Below are 19914 nucleotides of genomic sequence, written 5' to 3'. Positions count from 1 at the left end.
TATTCATGTTTTTCACTAAAGTTTTATAATTTTCTGCATATAGGTCTCGTACATTTTTTGGTCAGATTTATTCCTAGGCACATGATAGTTTTGTAAACGCTGTCTTAAAAAATATGTTTTCTAAACTGTTGCTGATGTATAGAAATGAATTTGGTTTTTTATATTGATCTTATAGTCAACTGTATCTTATTTTACAGACAAAATTTTTTGAACTTTTATGTAGACAACTATATTAGTGAATAATGATAATCTTATTTATTCCTTTCCAAACACTGTGCTTTTATTTTCTTTATTATTGCATTTATTAGATACTCCAGTGCAATGTTGAATAGAAATAGCAACAGAAGGCATTTTTTTGTTTTGTTTCTGATTTTAAAGGAAATGCTTTTTAAGTTTTGTGTTGGAACTGCCAAGGGGGTTTCGGTCTAGGTCCAGTTGTTCATCACACAAAGATCTAATTATTGAGAAGAGGATTGCCAAGGAAGAAAGGAAGTTTTTAATACGACAGACGTCTTGTCAGGAGAATGGGAGAAGCTGCCTCAAATCCCTCTCTCCCACTAATGGAGATCATGGGCTTTTTAAGGAGGGACCATGTGCCTTAGGGCTGGTTGAGGTGGGTGGTGAGTCCTAGTGGCAGGAAGTCTGTCCTGGGGCCTTCAGAATTTCAACTCCTTTGTCTTGCAGAAAATCCATCATGTCTGGGAAACCTTAAAAAGCTCAAGTAGTTAGTTAAGGGAGAGGATAATAAGAAGATACAACAAAAAAAGAAAACTATACGCCAATACCTCTGATGAACATAGATGCAAAAATCCTCAACAAAATACTAGAAAACCAATTCAACAACACATTAAAAAGATTATCATGATCAAGTGGGATTCATCCCAGGGATACAAGATGGTTCAACATACGCAAATCAATCAATGTGACACATCATATCAACAGAATGAAGGAAGAAAACCATATGAGCATTTCAACTGATGCTGAAAAAGCATTCGATAAAATTCAACATATCCCTTCATTATAAAAACTCCCAAAAAACTGGGTTCAGAAGGAACTTAACATGACAAAAGCTACATATGACAGACCCACAGCTAGTATCATATGAGGAAAGACTAAAAGCCTTTTCTCCAAGATCTGGAACAAGGATGCTCACTTTCACCACTGTTATTCAACATAGTACTAGAAGTTCTAGCTATAGCAACCAGACAAGAGACAGCAATAAAGGGCATCCAAACTGGAAAGGAAGTCAAATTATCCTTGTTTACAGACGACATGATCTTATATCTAGAGAAACCTAAAGACTTCACAAAAAAACTATTAGAACTGATATACAAATTCAGTAAAGTTGAAGGATACAAAATCAACATGCAAAAATCAATAGCATTTCTATATGCCAACAGTATTCAATCTCAAAAAGAAACCAAGATAAAGAAAATCCATTTATATTAGCTACAAATAAAATACCTATGAATAAACTCAATCAACTAAGTAAAAGATCTCTATAATGAAAATTACACAATATTGATGAAAGAAATGGAGGAGAACACACAAAAAATGGAAAGATATTCCATGTTCATGGATTAGAAGAATCAATATTGTTAAAATGTCCATACTAACCAAAGCAATCTACACATTCAATGCAATTCCCATCAAAATATCAATGACATTCTTCACAGAAATAGAAAAAATAGGCCTAAAATTTATATGGAACCACAAAAAACCCAGAATAGCCAAAGCCATCCTGAACAAAAAAAATGAAACTGAAGAAATCATATTACCTAACTTAAAATTATACAATAGAGCTGTAACAACCCAAACAACACTGTACCAGTATAAAAACACACACATTGACCAGTGCAATAGAATAGAGAACCCCAAAATAAATCCACACATTTATAGTGAACTTACCTTTAATACAACTGGAAAAAGAGAGTCTCTTCAATAAATGGTGCTGGAAAAACTGGATGTTCATATGCAGAAGACTCTTCTCTCTCACCATATACAAAAATTAAATCAAAATGGATTAAAGACCTGAATCTAAGGCCTGAAACTATGAAACTACTAAAAGAAAACACTGGGGAAACGCTTTAGGACATTGGGCTATAATGATTTCTTGAGTAATACTCCAAAGCACAGGCAACCAGAGCAAAATTGGACAAAGGGAATCACATCAAACTAAAAAGCTTCTGTATAGAAAAGGAAACAATCAACAAAGGGAAGAGACAACATACAGAATGGAAGAAAATGTTTCCAAACTACCCATCTGACAAGGGATCAATAACTAGAATATACAAGGAGCTCCAACAATTCGATAGGAAAAAAATCAAATAATCCAATTAAAAAATGGGCACAGGATCTGAATGGACATTTTTCAAAAGAGGATGTATCAATGGCCAACAGGTATATGAAAAAATGCTCAATATCATTAGTCATTAGAGAAATGCAAATCAAAACTACAATGAGGTATCATCTCACCCCGGTTAGAATGGTTATTATAAAAAAGACAGGCAATTATGAATGTTGGCAAGGATGTGGAGAAAGGGAAACTCTTGTATACTGTTGGTGGGAATGTAAGTTAGTGCAACCACTATGGAGAACAGTATGGAGGTTCCTCAAAACACTAAAAATAGAACTATCAGATGCCCCAGCAATCACAATGCTGGGTATATATCCAAAGGAGGGGAATTCAGTATATCGAAAAAATATCTGCACTCCCATGGTTATTGCAGCACTATCCACAATAGCCAAGATTTGAAATCAACCTAACTGTCCATCAACTCATGAATAAAGAAATTGTGGTACATATACACAAGGGAATATTATATAGCCACAAAAAGAATGAAATCCTGTCATTTGCAACAACAGGATGGGACTGGAGAATGTTATGTTAAGTGAAATAAGCCAAGCACAGAAAGACAAATCTTGCATATTCTCAACTCATATGTGGCAGCTAAATATTAAAAACAATTATCTCATGGAGACAGAGAGTAGAATGATGCTTACCAGAGGCTGGGAAGGGTAGCGGGGAGGGGAAGATGATGTAAGATATAAAATGTCCATAAAGTAGATACTCAACAGTAAGTAAAGGGGAATATGGGTATTAATAAAAACCAGAGGCCCATGACAGAGTGATTCTCTGTAATGAAAGAAACCAGGGTTTGGGGTCAGACAGACTTAAATAAGTGGCTATTTCTGACACTTCTACACGTGGTCTTGGTTTGTGGTTCAAAGTAAAAGGGGCTACTACATCTGTTTGCCTCTTTCTGGGCTATATATAGTAATATCCCAGAGATTGAGAACACGAGCCAGTTTAAGTCAATCACAGAGTGAATATTTGACTCAACATGACTTCTGTTTGGTGAACGCAAAGAGCTCTGTGGTCCAAGGGACCTGGAATTTGGTCACTAGCCATGTGACTTGGGGTAAATTACATAACCTTTCTCATTCTGCCTTCTTATCTTTCAAATGACTCTTTCTGCCAAAGTAAGCATATTTCAAAGGCTTCTAAAAAATGTTTGTTAAAGGCTAATTTTGTTAGTTATATGCAATGAAAATAGCCTGCAGGTTTCTAGTATAAGATTCCCATTTTATAATAGGAAGAAATAGACTAACACTATTTTAGAACCTTTCATAACAGATATTCGATACTTTTATTGTTGGGGGAAGTTATTATCAATTTATAACATTCCCAAAAACACAACTCTGAAAATGCCAGTTTTGTTCTTACAGAACTCAAAACTTGAATAGTATACCCATCATACAGTCAGGAAGTAGAACAATCCCTCAAAAAAAAAAAAAGGCAAAGATTCCAAGATCTTCTCCAACCACAATTATTTTTAATCTATGAAACAGAATTTCCTTACAAATTAGGTAGTTTTTACAGTTGTGATAGTTATCATTGATATGATCTGTTTAATATGACTATAGTCAGAAGGGAAGTTGGGCCTGTTATTTTTCCAGAAATTGAAAAAAGTACCATCATTAAGAGAAGGAAGAGAAAGATTTGTATCCATCCTTTTGGGACATATAAGGTGAGAGTGAAGTCTCACAGTTGGAGAATTTGTGGATATTGCTGGAGGAATTGGAGATGCTCTCTAGTAAGCGGGTAATCCCTCTTCCCCGAACACTGCTGTTTTGGCCAGAAATTTTCACCCCAGATGGGTAGTCACCTAGGGTATTGAAAATATGAAAAAAGAAACATAGCAATTTTATAATTTTATTATAAAGAGACACCTCAATTAACTGACTCATCCTACTACAGGCTCTTACTAAGCCATAATTAAATGGATCAAGAATGGGAAGATTCTTACAGACAAAAGACTGAACAAGAACGTTTCTTTTCATTCTTGGCCCAGGAAATGTTAACTGAAGTTCTTTAGGCATCACTTGAAATTTCATGTGACTAGCTTTTAAAATTTGTTGTCTCCCAAAAGACATCACATCAAAACTATAAAACTATAGCTACTATAAGAAAAACAGGTTTTATTTTAAGAGCCCTGAACAAAATTCTGAGGAATAAGATACACTGTCTCAAAATGACCCCAGAATGTACACATCGAAATTGTTAAAGGTGCTAATTCTAAATAAAACCACCAATTCAACAAGCTCCTTATATCCCAAAACTAATTTGGAAACATTGGTTTAAATATCACCCCTGGGATCTAGATAATAAGCTTTGAGGCCCTAATATCCTTCAAGTAAATTTTGATAAAACATAAGATGCTTACCAATGGGTGTGTTTGATCTTTGTTCCTGATTAGAATAGTTGAAATGAGAGAATCCTGGACTCTCAACCCTTAGCTTCTGTAAATAATAGGAATACCAGAAGAAAAAAATGTTTATTTCTTATCAATTATTGGATGGTTTTTAATTTCAAATTACTCTTTAAAAATGATAACATTCAAATACTTTTCCAATGTCTGATCAACTTTTGCTGCAAAAGGAGAGAAACAGGGTAGACTTTGGAGGAAAATTCGGAATTAGATGGTTTGCTTTTTTTAAAGATGAGATTATAACATGTTTGCTGATAAGAATGAATCAGAACATAGAAAAACCCTGATGACACAAGAAAGGGGAAAATTACTGGAGCCATGTCCTTGACTGGTAAGAGAATGAGATCTAAAATATATGTAGACTGGTTTTAGATATGAACATAGACCATTCATTAAAACAGAAGTAAAGCAGATGAGAGATGCAGGTAGATGAAGTGATAGGAATATGCAGACAATCTTTCCTGATTAATTCTATTTTCTCAGAGAAACAGGAGACAAGGGTATCAGCTACAAGGGTGAGGGAAGAGGTGATGGAAGTTTGAAGGGAAAGAAGATGAGAAGTAACTGTCTAGGAGAGTAGGAGACTAATCAGACTACAGAAATGGATAACTCCCAGGCAATGTTAAGGGCCCACTTAAAGTTGGTGATGATGAATATTCAGTAAGATCAGACAGCATGGTAGTTTCTTTCCAGCCTTGTTTAGCTTCATAGGTATAAGAGTAAAGTAGGTGAAGTTTTAGACCTAGATTTAATCAAGACTAGTATATCAACTATGATGAAGAAAAGAGAGCCAAGGGAGTTGACAGTGACTGCAAGGCAGTGGAAATGACAGACCAAGAATTTAAGCTGGGAAGGAAGGAGGCGGGAGGGAGGGATGGAGGTAGTAAAGAAGGAGACACGAGGCTGCAGCATTACTGGTGTGAATGGTGCCCCTGGAGTTGTGCAATGCGGTGGCACCATAAGGGAAAGTAACACAGTGGAGGCATAAATGAATTGCAGGTCCTAGTAGGGTGAAAGAATTGCTGACACCAGGGTACTAGAGGAAGACAGTGGTAGCCAGGATTATGTCTGAAATTGAAATTATGGAGGAAGTGCCACTGGGGTCCAGGATATGATCATGGGAGTGGAAAACTGTGTGGCAGAAGACAGGATCACTGGAGAGGAATCAAAGAATGAGAGGTCAGGCAGCTGGAAGTAAAGATTACCTACAAAGAAGCTAAAATAAGGAATTCTGATGGGAAAACTGATCTCCTGGCACAGTGATGCTCTAACAGTGAGGAGGATCAACTCAGGGGTCTGTTGACTCTGAAAAGGGGCTGTCAGGTCCTACAGCCTTCATGGCATGAGATTCAAAGTCTAGGAATTTTAGGGAGAAGGCATAAGAAAGTCTGGAAGCTGCAATCAAGGACAACTACTTCAAATGTAGGCTCATTACAAATGAGGGAGAAAATGATGTCACCATTTGAAAGGGCTAACAGAGAAGCAGTATCCTCGGGGGGGGTGGGGGTGGGGGTCAAGTTTTAATTAGAACCAAGAAGGTAAACAGATTTCCCCAAAAAGAGGTGGAAGATATCTGAGATTTAGCTGATATCTGAGGCTGAGAAGATTCATGGGAAGGTTTCTTAGAAGTTGGGGAGGGCTGGGAAACAGGATCAGCTAAATAAGATGAGTCTGGGAGATGACACAGAATCTAGGAGTCCTGGGCTTCCCAGAGTAACCGATGTAAACAATGAAAAGCACATTATTGAGATTAATGCTGATGATGTCAATACAGATGGTGATGATGAGGCTCAGACAGGGCTTCTCAACCTGGGCACTAATGACATTTTAGGCTAAATAATGCTGTACTGTGGGCGGCCGTGCTGTATAGACAAAATGCTTAGCAGCATCCCTGGCCTTTATTCACCAGATGTCGGTAGTTCCTCTTCCCCAGTTGTGACAACCAAAAATGTGTCGACACTGCCAAATGTCCCATGGAGTAACAGTCCCCAACCTTTTTGGCACCAGGGACCGGTTTCATGGAAGACAATTTTTCCATGGAGGGTGGGGTGGGGGTGGGGTGGAGCTCAGGTGGTGATGCGAATGATGGGGAGCGGCTGTATAGATGAAACAGATGAAGCTTCGTTCATCTCCTGCTGTGCTCACTCCCTCACCACTTGCCTCCCCCAGTTCCAGTCCACAGCCCAGGGTTGGGGACTGCAGCCCTGTAGGACACAAAATCAAGTTGTGAACCACTGGGCAAAGGGTTAAGATGGAGGAGACAGAAGGGTCTTGCCCAGAGTATATATGGAGAGCTCTGGACTCTCTCCTTTTCAAGTCTTTTCAAGAATGTCATGTAAATGGACTCACACAGTATGTTATACAGTATATAACCTTTGGAGACTGCTTCTTTCACTTAGCATAATTAATGTCTTTGAGATTCATCCTAGTTGTTTGTATCAATAGTTCATTCCATTTTTTGAGTTTCCTTTTTTATTAACTGTTACCTATTTTTAAAAAATAACAACATTTATTTATTACCTACTATGTTCCAAGGCAGAGGTCTTGGCATTTTCACATATTGCTGCATTTAACTGTAACAGCAACTAGCCCCTATTATTGTTCTTGTTAAGGAATTAGCACAGATCAAATAACTTGCATACGGTCGCAAAGCCTGTATGTAGCAGGCTTTGTATTTATTTCCCAAAATAAAATTCAGGATTCTGACTCTAGAATCCATACTCTTAACTGCTATGCTTAATAGTGTAAAGAGGACTGCTAATAAGTAAAAGGCAAGGAGAGAGGAATGGCAGCAGAGAAACTAAGCTTTTATCCAAATCCTCAATCAGGTCTTAAATATTTTTGAGGTAGATACTTAGAATATTTATGTTACCTACATTCAGATATTTAATTTTTAGAATACATCTTTGGATGTGTTTTGTATAAAGACTAAATGCCAATTTTAATTTTCTTAAAATTTTGTTAAATGTAGTAAGAAAATATACCAGGAAGGGAAAGGATTTTATGCAAGATCCAACTGAATTAAGTTTGACATGCCAGAGAGATTTGAAAATAATTTTTAAGGGAAAGGAAAGAACCAAACAGAGCCTTGATATTTAGCTATTGTTGACCAGGACTACATTGAGTAGGACAGCCAGAGAGACCAGAAAGCTCCAAACAGTTAGCTCCTTACCTGGTAACGCCCTGCATCCAACACAACCATTTTTGGAGTCACACTATTGCTGGCCTCATAATCCTGTAGTGGTACATGAGCTTCTGTGAGCCGGATTCCAAAGAGAGTAGCCAGAGAATTACTGATGCAGTACCTTTAAAAGGAAATAAGAAAAAATTCACTATCAGAATCTCAATTTATTTACTCTAAAAGCATTTATATTTTAAAATCTCTAACATAAACAAAGCGTCTTAAATACCACTTTAAATTGAGAAAAAATAAATTTAGAGATTCAGAGAAGAGATACGAATATGTAGCAATATATATCATATAACAGGTTATTACTGGTAAGCAATCTTCTGATTACCAGATAAAATTTCAGGTTCATTATAAGGGAATGGGAATGAGGGTTAAGATTACCAGGATTCTCAAATATTTAAGGCAAGGAGAGGGCAGCAGCAGAAATAAGACTACAACCATAAACTCTTACATATCCTCAGAACCAATAATCATCCGCTCTGTGGAAAGGCTACCAGAAGACCCAGATATCTGGGGCTCCAGGTGCTTTTACTACAGAATGAGAAGAAAAGGGTCTTTGTTTTTAGAGTCCCTTCACAAGGAAATGTCTTTAGTGATAACAGGGAATCTCACTCTCCTACAGGAGTCCTAGAAGGAAAATTTTCAACAAGTGCTTCTGAATGGTTCACACAAATTGCTTAGGTGAATAGTGACATGGACAGAAGAATAAAAGTAACATGAAGTAAAGAACCACCTTTGGTTTAAAATAGAATTGTAAAAATAGAAGTGACTAGAGAGTCACCCCAGCTGCCAAAGCAACAGCAAGCAAAATGGCAAAGAATTCAATGCAGAATGCAGCACTATGAAGAAATCCCTTTGTCCAACTTACGCAATCTTCCTGCAAACAGCTAAAGCACAGAAGAGAATATCATTTTCTTCATGCCACTTGCACCTGTACATAAAAAAAAAAAAAACCAAGACTTTAATATCCTAACTGAAGTAGTACTGTTTAAGGGTTTTTATATGCAAAGATTTCTAATGTACTTACCTGAAATCATTAAGAAAAACTGACACAGTTACTCAAAGATTAAGACTCCTAATTTAACACACAAAAAGATTTTTTAAAAACAAATTTTATGTTACTTCCTCTGATATAAATTCATGATATTATGCAAACTATACATAACCATAACAGTTAAATTTTACCTTGAAATAAAATGAGTATTCTAGGGGCACATTAGTGACTAAGATTAACATGCACTCATTCAACATGTACTGAATGCACACTGTTTGTGCCAGGATTGTTAGGCACTAGAGATATAATATTAAATAAAATAGAAACTACTGTCCACACAAAACTTACTTTCTAGTGGGGAAGACAGACTAAAAAAGATATGCAAGCATAACACACAGTAATTTAGAAAATGGTAAATTCTAAGGAGAAAAAAATGAAAAAGATGATATGAAATGTTGGGGAGAGACAACATTTTAGGTAAGGTAGCAGGAAGGGCATCACTAAGAAGGTGGTGTTTGAGTGAAAACCTCAGGACGTGATGTTGGAGAGGAAATTTATGTGATTCAATACAAGGTTACATGTGCAAAACAACATACTTTCATGACAAGAGCCACTATAAACTTACATATATCTTTCCACTGTATACATAATCTATTAAGACTCAGAACAGCACTACTCACACAATACAAAGCATACCTAAACCTAGCAAGAATCTTCATTTAAAATTACAAACATGCTAAATAATACTGAACAAAAGTTATTTAATGGAATGGAACACTATCTAAAAATAAGATGAAGAATTTCCCACTGTTTTTCCAAAGAAAACTAATCTCATAAATGTGATGCATAAAACTCTTAAAATGAAGCTTTAGGTTAAAACTAAACCTAATTTCTTAGACAATAACACAGAATCAAGTCATTTTTAGTTTCTAATTAGTTCTGCTCCTTGTCCAGAATTCAAACCCCAAGTGTATCCACTACCTCATGTACACATTTTCCATTGGGGATCAGATCTGAAATGAAAGCAACTGAAAAACTAACAATATACTCCAGGATTAAAACAAACAAAAAAACCTTACAAAAATCTCATCCTGGGGAAAAATGTCTCCAAATCTACAGTTACACTATTAAAAATGACATTGTTTTGATCTGTTTTTACTCATACTTCTTGATCCTCTTCCTCCAAATATTCCCACTAATCTCCCTAAAAGTATGAGTGTATTTTCTAGCAAAGGAAGGTTCATTGTATAAATCTGTCAAAAATCAGAATTGCTTTTTGTGTATTTTGTTAAGCTAAAGTCACAGCTTACTCCCAAAGCTCCAACACTATCTCACTCACTCAAATATGTGCAGCATAAAAGGCCTTTATATCCTCTTCTACATCTCAAAAGGTCCCAATGATCTCCTTCTCTCCTATTTCAGCATTGTTATTCCTCCTCCTTTTAAAGGACAACCCTGTCTTTACCAGCCTTATGAAGCACTGTCATCCTACAGCTACATATATGCTCTAGTCTAGTCAAACTGACACAGTGGTTTTTCTTGAATAGTCTCTGGCCTGTCATTCTCTGAGTCACTCAGGCCATTTTCTATCAGAAAGGTCCTCTCTCCTTCAACCCAAATCTCTGCTCACAGAAATTCTATCCGTCTTTACACAAGAACCAAAGAAAACATTTATTCTGTAAAGTATTTCACAGTTTTTAAACCCTTTCAAGTGACTTCTCCCTCATCATCTGATCTATAACAACCTTTTGAAACTCTTAAGAATTACCAGAAATCGGCTGGGCACGGTGGCTCATGCCTGTAATCCTAGCACTCTGGGAGGCCAAGGCGGGCGGATTGTTTGAGCTCAGGAGTTCGAGACCAGCCTGAGCAAGAGCAAGACCCTGTCTCTACTAAAAATAGAAAGAAATTATATGGACAGCTAAAAATACATACATATATACATATATATATATATACATATATATACACACACATATAAAATTAGCCAGGCATAGTGGTACATGCCTGTAGTCCCAGCTACTTGGGAGGCTGAGGCAGTAGGATTGCTTAAGCCCAGGAGTTTGAGGTTGCTGTGAGCTAGGCTGACACCATGGCACTCTAGCCTGGGCAACAGAGTAAGACTCTGTCTCAAAAAAAAAAAAAAAAAATTACCAGAAATCACTGTATATGACTCTAGTGTCTTCACATGCTTTATTGCTCTTATCAGAGAGGAGCTCTGAGGGCAAAGATGTCATTCTTTCCCATATTTACCATAGAAACAGTCAAGCACCTATGTACAAGAGCTGCTCACATTTTTATTAAATATGAAAAGCTCACTAAATTGGGCTAAGAAAAACTATTCTAAAGTGATGTCAAAGAATAAAACTGCATCTCTTAATACTACTATTTCTGGGGCTTCTGGTTCACGATGGTGAATTAATAAACACATGCACAAATTTATCTCCTCTTGTTCCCCAGGCTCTATCAAAATGATAGTCAAAGAGTAAAAATGGTAGGTGTTCACAACAATGGAAAAAACAGGAACAGGCCTCCACAGAAGAGAGTTTAACAAATTTGTGGAAAATGAAGAAAACAAAGAAATGGTTAACTGATGAAGCTGGAAAGAAGTCACAGTCTTCAGTGCTCTCATTAGAGGCTATAGCAGGAAAGGATTTGCCTATCAGAACTCTGAGGCTCTGGACTCAGAGTCATGTCCCTACCCAGAGAGCAGAGGTAAGACATGAGGCTGAACTTCTGCAGAAAGTATAGTCAACTTCCCTGACCCCATGCAAAAAGTGAACTATTCCTGGAGAATCAAGCAACAAGAATGGCTGCTGGTACCCTATAGCAAAGGCCTCCACATTCTGGCATTTAGGATTTTGCCTTCAACGTAACATTTAGCACTTTTGTCTGCTTTCCCTATAGAAAAGCCTAATCAGTTGACAGTCCCCACTGAACAATATGAAACGGTTACTTGGCTTTGCAGCCTGATTTCTAAATATGAACATAATCAAGGATAATCAGACATTCAAGGAAAGCCTGCAATGAAAAAGACCAAAATAGGAAGACCACAACTCACAACCCAAAAGAATGAGATGATCCAGAGAATAAAAGCAAACTAATAGCCTTAACAGGCTATTCTAACAGAGAAGAATGTGCATAAAGTCACACTATTTTACAGAATGTTCAAGAAGACTTTTTTGGTCCCACTAAGCACTTCAAGTGGATTTACAAAATGATTGCATCCAGGACCTGAGTTTTTCTCATCTCTTCAACCCTCATCAACACTGATGACAGCTATGATGATTTGTGTAACGTGGTAACATTTATAGGCTGAGAGGTACTGAGATTTCAAAAAGTAAGCCTCTGCCCAAGTTTTAAAATGTCAGAGCTTGTTAGAGCTCTGTGCTAAGTCCTCTTCTCTTTCTGCCTTCTGCCTAGATCATCTCATCTACATGCTATAAGGTCCATCAAGAAAGAGGATTTGTCTCTCTTCATTGTAGCTTCAGTGCCCAGAACAACGTCCAGCACGTAGTGAAAAGAGAAGGCTGACATTACCCAAACCTCTCCACAGAGCTCTAGGTCAGGACGAACAGCTACTTGCTTGCTATCTCCACATGTACTGTCTCACCAGTACCTCTGAACATTCTAAACTTGCTTACTTCTTCCCCATCTGCCAGTAGTAAACACTAAAAACCTGGGTATCATATTTTGTCATTTCTTTCCATTTTCTCTCCTTGGTTTCAGTCTACCAGCAAGGTCTACTGACTTTTACCAATCTTAAATCTACCTATTCCTCTGCATCTCTACTGTCACCATCCTAGCATCAGCCATTTCTTGCCTGGACTAGAGAAACCACCTAATAATCACAGGCTCCATACTTTCTTTCTTACCTCCTTATAATCCAACCATTAAAAACTCAGAGATCTTTTACAAACTTAATCTGACACTTCCCTACTTTATAAAATTCCTTCTTACGGCTAACAAGGCCTTGTGCTTCTGGCCCCTCCTTATTTCTTAAATCTCACCTTGCGCATTCTCATCTTTGCTCACCACTTCTCAGTCACACTGATTGCCTAATAATTTCTAGTAAACACCAAGCTTTAGCCTCAAAGTCTTTTTATCACTCTGCCCAAGATGTTCTTCTTTCCATTTTTTTTGCACGGCTGCATCCTTCTCCCACACTTTAGCTATCAGCTTTAACGTCATGCCCTTTAAAAAAGTCTTCTTGATCATTCTATAAAATAGTTTTCCTTTTTACACACTCTTCTCTGTTAGAGTATCCTGTTGATTTCCTTCTTAGTACTTACCACAAGCTATAATTACCATTTTCTTTGTTCGTGTATGTCTCTTTCCCACTTAACTGTTAGCTTCTTGAAAGGGAGAGACCACACTAATTTTGCTCACCATTGTACCTTCAGTCCAGTGCCTTGCAGAGGAAATGCTCAATAAATTATTTGTTGATCCCATAAAGGCCACCATGCTTTAATCAGCAGATCACAGACTGTGAGTGAGTTAGTCTAAAGACATTTATGGCAAGAAGCATCAGAAGGATGAGAGATCTATAAAATTATAAATATTCTTAGCCTCCAAAATAATATGATAGTTATTAACAGCCTGCTTAAATTCTAATATGCACTTTGTGTAACTGTACTCAATTTTACCAATATTAAAAAAACCTACCCATTTCTCCTAGAGCTAGACAAAACTTTTATCAAAAACTTACTATAAACCTGAGGTCTTTTAGGAGGTGTTGAAGAGCGGTATTTGAAATGATTCCCATTTACTTATATTAGCAAATTCTAACAACAGTTTCTATTGTCCACTACAATCCAAGCTTCCTTATAAAATATTATATATTGCAATATTGCTATGTTATGAAGCTCAGTAAAAAGCAGATTCATCCTGTCCAGAGCAGTTTATTACAAAAGTGCTTAAAGTATTATATTACAGTTTCACCTTTAAGAAAATCGCATGGCATAGGCCTCTAAGAATGTCTTATACCAAAGCTACTCTAGTCTTATTGCAGTGTGTACTTACTCTACTGAACTCAACACTGTATTTCTTCAATTATAAAGTGTGCTCTTATCACATTCTAACCAAAATTAGAATGTATCTTACAATTGAAGGCATTCTACAATTGCTATTGGACAGTCTAGGAATATTAATAGTTGCAATGGCCTAAGCATGTAGAAATTTATTATTCTTGATGGTAACTAAACAATTGCAATCCTTCAACATTTAGTAAATAAACCCTTTAAAGATTATTTGAGGAAGTATTGGTTTGTCTCTGAAAACTTTCTACTGATCTCTTCAGATAAGATCAAGAAAGAGCAGCATCAAAACTTGCAGAAAGGGTGTCAGTTGCTTGGAAGAAAACCCCAGAGACAACCGTGGAGTTTTAAGAAATGTTATATACAATAAAAACCATGGACACTCAGTGACTCTGAATGCAAAATTTTTGAAATACTTCAGCCAACAGCTGGGGTAATGGTACATAAATCCAAATATCCCAACATCATCCATAAACTTTACAGATTGACAAGAACAAAACAACCAAAACAGACCAGACAAAATCTATACCTGCAGCATAATTAGAAGATAGAACACTACAAAAGTCAATTACTTGTAAATAGAAAAAAGAAAACTTTAATTTCCAATGGAGCAATTTCTCAATCTCCCACCTCAAGCCTTTATATGGAGAGTGGTGTTCAGAAAAAAAAAAAAAAAAACTGAGAAAGGAAACAGAGAGCCTAAGATTAAATTAAAATCATCCTCACAATGATAAAGTCCACTGTTTATATAAATACTGAAACTGAGTTCTGGTAGACAGGAGCACTAACTATAGGAAAGTGCCTGTGCTGAGGAAAACAGGGAGAGAGAGGAGCCCTTTAGAAATCAGATGGAGGGAAAAAAAAAAGCAAGAGGGGGAAATTTAGGATCCTACAGGAAAGAAAGGAAGGGAAAGGAAAGAAAGTAAGCCTGAAAGGACCTACAAACCATACCCCCAGAACCCCCCCAAGATTCATTAAAGAACCTATACTTTGCTATGCTGACTAAAGAGGAAGCTCTTGAACTCTAAAGACTCTCAAACCTCTTCACAAATTATCAGTCCTGTTTAAGAAATGCAAAGGAATAATGCACCTTCATCTATAGAAAGCTATTATAAGAAGAAAACATAAAATGAGAAAACACTTTAGCTGGTAACGCCTCCTCATCTTCTCCTCCCCAAAAAACATCAAGGAGAAGAAAACTGTAACATACAATTCCACACTGAATTAAATATTCTCACAAAAGAATGTGTGGATATGGAAACATACCCTGAATGGGAAACTTCAGAAACAGAAATAATTAAAAAAAAAAAAAAGAAAGTAACAGTCGACTAAACTCAGGAACAAAAGAGAAAAAAAGACAAAATCATACTGGAAAAGAACTAAATTACAAACTGGCCAAAGAAGAATAGATTCATTAGGAAAGTTAATAAGAAAAATTGAAGAAAGCAGAAAATTATCAAGAGAATAAATGATTAAAGTAAAAAGGGTCAGAAAAAGTGATTAAATTGAAAAATAGGCAAAGAAGATCAAACATAGATATATCGGATTCTTTTAAGAAAAAAAAATTAAGCAGTGGGATAGAACTATATAATATTAAATGATCTAAGAAAAATCTCCAGAAATAGAACCTGATTCTATATATTGAAAGGGCTCATCAAACGCCTTGGAAAATGGACCTGCAATAATAAACTCAGAAAAACACCCTAGTAAAACTATTAGACTTCAAAAATAAAAAAAGACTAAGGTTTCCAGGCAAAATGATCAAGTAATTTCAGGCAAAAAGATCAGATAGCTAAGGGCAAGAGAATTAACTGTCTGAAGTTTGCAAAAGGAACACAAAGCAATATAATGGAGTTGTATTTTCCAGAAACTCAAGGAAATAAAGTACAAACCATCTGAAAAAGATTTAGACATAGAAAGAACACAGGGAACACCTGTCCATGAGCCCTGATCAATCTACTATATCGAGGTTCGCAAATTTTAAGGCATCAAATAACACAGTGACCCGTTTAAAACTAAAAGAGATGCAATGAGACACTGACAGAAGCATAGTAACTGAAGAGATTAGAACCACTCTCAATACAAGATCAACTGGACAAAGAGATAAGAAAATCTGAACATAATCAATGTAGAGCTTATGTATATAACAACTACTACACCCTGAAAATAAAGAATACATATTTTCACATGCCCATAGAATAGTTACAAAAATTAATTATATATTAAGTTAGGGAAAAAAACCCCAACAATGATAACTTCCATCCAGTAGAAATATTATAAACGACATTCTTTGATCACAATGCAAAAACGTTAGAATTTGCTAACAGAAACAAAAATCAGAAAGGCTTTTTCATCTGGACACTTAAAAGCCTTATATTTAACTCCTGGTTGAGAGTTGAAATGGCAGAATTTGTTAAAAATGACAAATGAAAATATTGCATGTTAGAATCTATGGGATTTATTAAAAATAATAATTAAAAGACAATTCACTCTACTAAATGCTTATCAATAAAAATCTAACAAAAGATAAATGAATTAAGTTCCTAGCCCCCCAAAACTAGAAGAACCACAAAAAGAATAAGATAAAATAAAAAATGAATAAGAGAATAAAAAATAGGTGCAATAAATTAAAATCCTGTCGTTTTGAAAAATTAAAATAGACAACATACTAGCTAGCTTAAGAAAAAAAAGGAGAGGGCACAAATATATAAGGAATGATGAGATAAACCACCAAGGAAGCAAATTTAAAAAATTTTAAGAGACTACTTTCCTTGCAGACCTTTAAACAAAAAAATTAAAAATCTATATAAAATGTAAAATTTCTTAGGGAAATACAGATTACCCAAATTTACCACATTAGAATTAGAAAGCCTGATAATCAAAGCAACTTCTGTAGAAGAGATAGTTATCGAGGAACTGCCCCCACAAAAATGCACCAGTCCCAGATATACAGTCTGTGTGAGAAAAATTTTAAAACATCTTTGAAAAACACAAAAATAGACTTGAACAATGGAAAAACATTGCTTGTCCCTGTATACAACTCAACATTATAAAGATTTCAGTTCTCCCTAATTTATAAATCTAATGCAATCTCAAGCTTTTTTATGGAGCTAGAATGAAGTGACACTTCTGACTATACTTTTTTTGTTTACATATGGTGATGCTTTAGACATTCAGGAGACAATTAAATTAACAAAAGCAGGGAAAAAACAAAAGTGGAATAGAAATAAACAAATGAACTATATTTCAAAAGAATAAGTACACTGAAAGGGGTAAAACAATAACTTTTGAACAAAGTATTTTAGTTACATACTTTCAGACTAAAAATAACTATAAACAAATTCTGAACCATTGTTAGTCTTTTTTTTTTTACAATGGTGGTACCACATAATTCTGAAAAATATTGAGAGCCAGGTTTCTTGCCCTCAGAGAAAGGAAATACAAAAATAAAAAAGTGGAACACTAAAGAACCCTATGGTATTAGATTAAAATTGTAGGTGCAGTATGAAATCTTGGTGAGACAGAGAGTGAAAGACCTAGCTACATAAAAATGTGTATGGAGGGTGTGTATATACACATACATATATACTTCCTAGCTCTCTCCACTAAGGGAACCTAAAATTAATGATGCTCTAGTAAAAAATGAGTACACCTAGCACCCAGTTCCTATCTCCTAAATACTATATAATATGTTCCACTGAAATGAACCAGGTATTCTTAGAGAAATGGCTAATTCAAGGCTGGAGCAGAGAAAGTACAAGATGAGCCTAGAACATATTGTGCCAGATAGAAAGCAAAGAAGTGCTCAAAGAATGATGAGGCAATGTCGGAAGGACAAAGAAACCACTGCTTGAAGGGAATCCCACTGGCCATATACACAACAACTTGAGCATAAAAATAAATTATGGTATTAACAGATTATAATCCACTAAATAGGAATCCATGAGTCCATACTCACATAAATGAAAAAAATAAATAGGTGAAAAGAAAAAATTCTTGTTTACAGTAGAATGCTAACTAATAAATGCAGAAAGAACAATCAAATTAGAAAATAAAATCACCATTTCACAAACATAGTAATAGTTGATTTGGGCAAAAATTGTCACTGGGTACTAAAACTAGTATATAAAAATTTGAAGACTAGAATAGCTGCCTAATTTCAAAGTATTTCCCTGAAAAATATTTATTAATTATAAGGTGAAAAACAGTCAGTGGAGAAATCTGACAGATACTACCTTAAGTGATCAAAGTTATCATCACCAGTGCTGAGACAAACTGACATCATATGCCTCCAGATGTGACACACTGAGAAGACACATCATCACTTTTCAGGTATTCCTGCCAAAAATGCAAAACCTCAATCTAATCATGAGGAAATACAGACCAACTTAAATGGAGAAACATTCTATAAAGTAACTGGTCTGCAAAAAATAAATCAAAGTAAGACTGAGGAACTGTTTCAGATAAAAGGAGCCTAAAGAGACATAATAACTAAGTGCAACATGTGATCTTGCACTGGACTCTAGACTAGATTTTTGGGGGGGCTATAAAAAACATTACTGGAACAACTAACAAAATATGAATATCATCTTCAGATTACATAAGAGTACTGTATCAATGGCAATATCCTGATTTTGGTAATTATACTATGGTAATATAAATATTCTTATGCTTAGGAAACACACTGAAGTATTTGGGTACAAAGAGACATAATGAAAACAACTTACTCTCAAGTAGTTTACAAATACAGTGTGTTTATATTTAGAGAAAAAATTATAAAGAAATTGTATTACAGTGTTAACAATTAGGGAATATAAGAGAATGGTATGCTTTGTATTATTCTTGCAACTTTTCTATAAGTCTAAGATTATTTCAAAATAAAAAATTCTTTTGCCATTTCACAAATATAGTCCTTTAAGTACAAGAGTTCTATGTAATAAAAAATCTGTCCAAATAATTCTAAAAACATTTTTTCATCAGCACAAAAATTTTAAGTGATAAAAAAGAACAGTGTATTTGGCAGTTTTTGTTTTGAGCGGTACACAAAGTAATGTATCTTACAATCCATAAAATCTTACATTCAAGGTAATACAATGCTTCTAAAGTTTCATAGGAAAATGCTGCATAAAAAGGCAAAGATAACTAGTCCTACCATATTTTCTCAGTTCAGAAAAGACGTGAAAATTACTGTATTACACAACTTCTATCAATACCTTGTGTTGCTAGAATAATCCCACATGGCCACATCTAGGAGACTTCGAACCCAGGTCTTGGAGGGCTCCTTGAGAAATTTTTGCTGGTAGATCCCCACTACAAGGTCCTCTACAGTGAGAAGTTCTAGATCTTGCCTGATTTCTTCCATTAGTAAATAGAAAAACACATACAATTAGTAAATGTAGGTTTCTAGAACACATATCTCAAACCAGAAACAAATACAGATGTTACAACGTGCTTCTGCAGCGACCTAGAGTTTTACTTACCTGATGCCTTTGCCATATGCTTCAAACACCAGTTGACTCTGGCTCTATCATCAGACTGCAGAAGAAAAAAAAAACTTGTATTTTCTCCTACCTTGAGTTACTTTTAATTAAGGCTTTCCTTTCAAAATAGGGGTGGGGGTGCAGGAGAGAAAGACTGAAGAGTTTGTGAACTGAAATGAGAACTATAGAAATAATTGACATACACTAGAAAAGACCACTGCTACTATTAATCAGTTACATTTATACAGCAATATTAACATATTTTGAGAGGCGAGACCTAAGGTAGGTTATTGAAGAAACCAATGTTCGGTAAAAGATTAGGTAATCTGCTCGTTGTTACACTAAAAAGTAGCAAGGTTAAAACCTAATTCTTAAATTCCTAGCCTAGAAGAATTTGGACAAAATAAAGAATAAAGTTTCTGTAAATATTACAAAAAAGGGG

At 35.6% G+C, this 19914-nt stretch overlaps 1 protein-coding gene across 2 annotated transcripts in view; it reads right to left on the bottom strand.

Moving 5' to 3' along the window:
• Positions 1-3616: 3616 nt before the first annotated feature.
• The window catches only part of MAEL (maelstrom spermatogenic transposon silencer), a 30955-nt gene continuing 14657 nt past the window's right edge, over positions 3617-19914 (bottom strand). For both annotated transcript variants that reach the window (XM_045546616.1, XM_045546615.1), the window contains 6 exons: positions 19473-19527; positions 19206-19347; positions 8831-8893; positions 7945-8077; positions 4728-4803; positions 3617-4169 (listed from right to left, as the gene is read on the bottom strand). In XM_045546616.1, coding sequence (XP_045402572.1) covers positions 3982-4169; positions 4728-4803; positions 7945-8077; positions 8831-8893; positions 19206-19347; positions 19473-19527 — 657 coding nt within the window. In that variant the 3' untranslated portion in view covers positions 3617-3981. The remainder of the gene's footprint in view (positions 4170-4727; positions 4804-7944; positions 8078-8830; positions 8894-19205; positions 19348-19472; positions 19528-19914) is intronic.

This window comes from Lemur catta, chromosome 3 (genome assembly GCF_020740605.2).
Source record: "Lemur catta isolate mLemCat1 chromosome 3, mLemCat1.pri, whole genome shotgun sequence".
In the NCBI taxonomy this organism is placed as follows: Eukaryota; Metazoa; Chordata; class Mammalia; order Primates; family Lemuridae; genus Lemur; species Lemur catta.
This window is presented reverse-complemented; position numbering and strand designations above follow the sequence as displayed.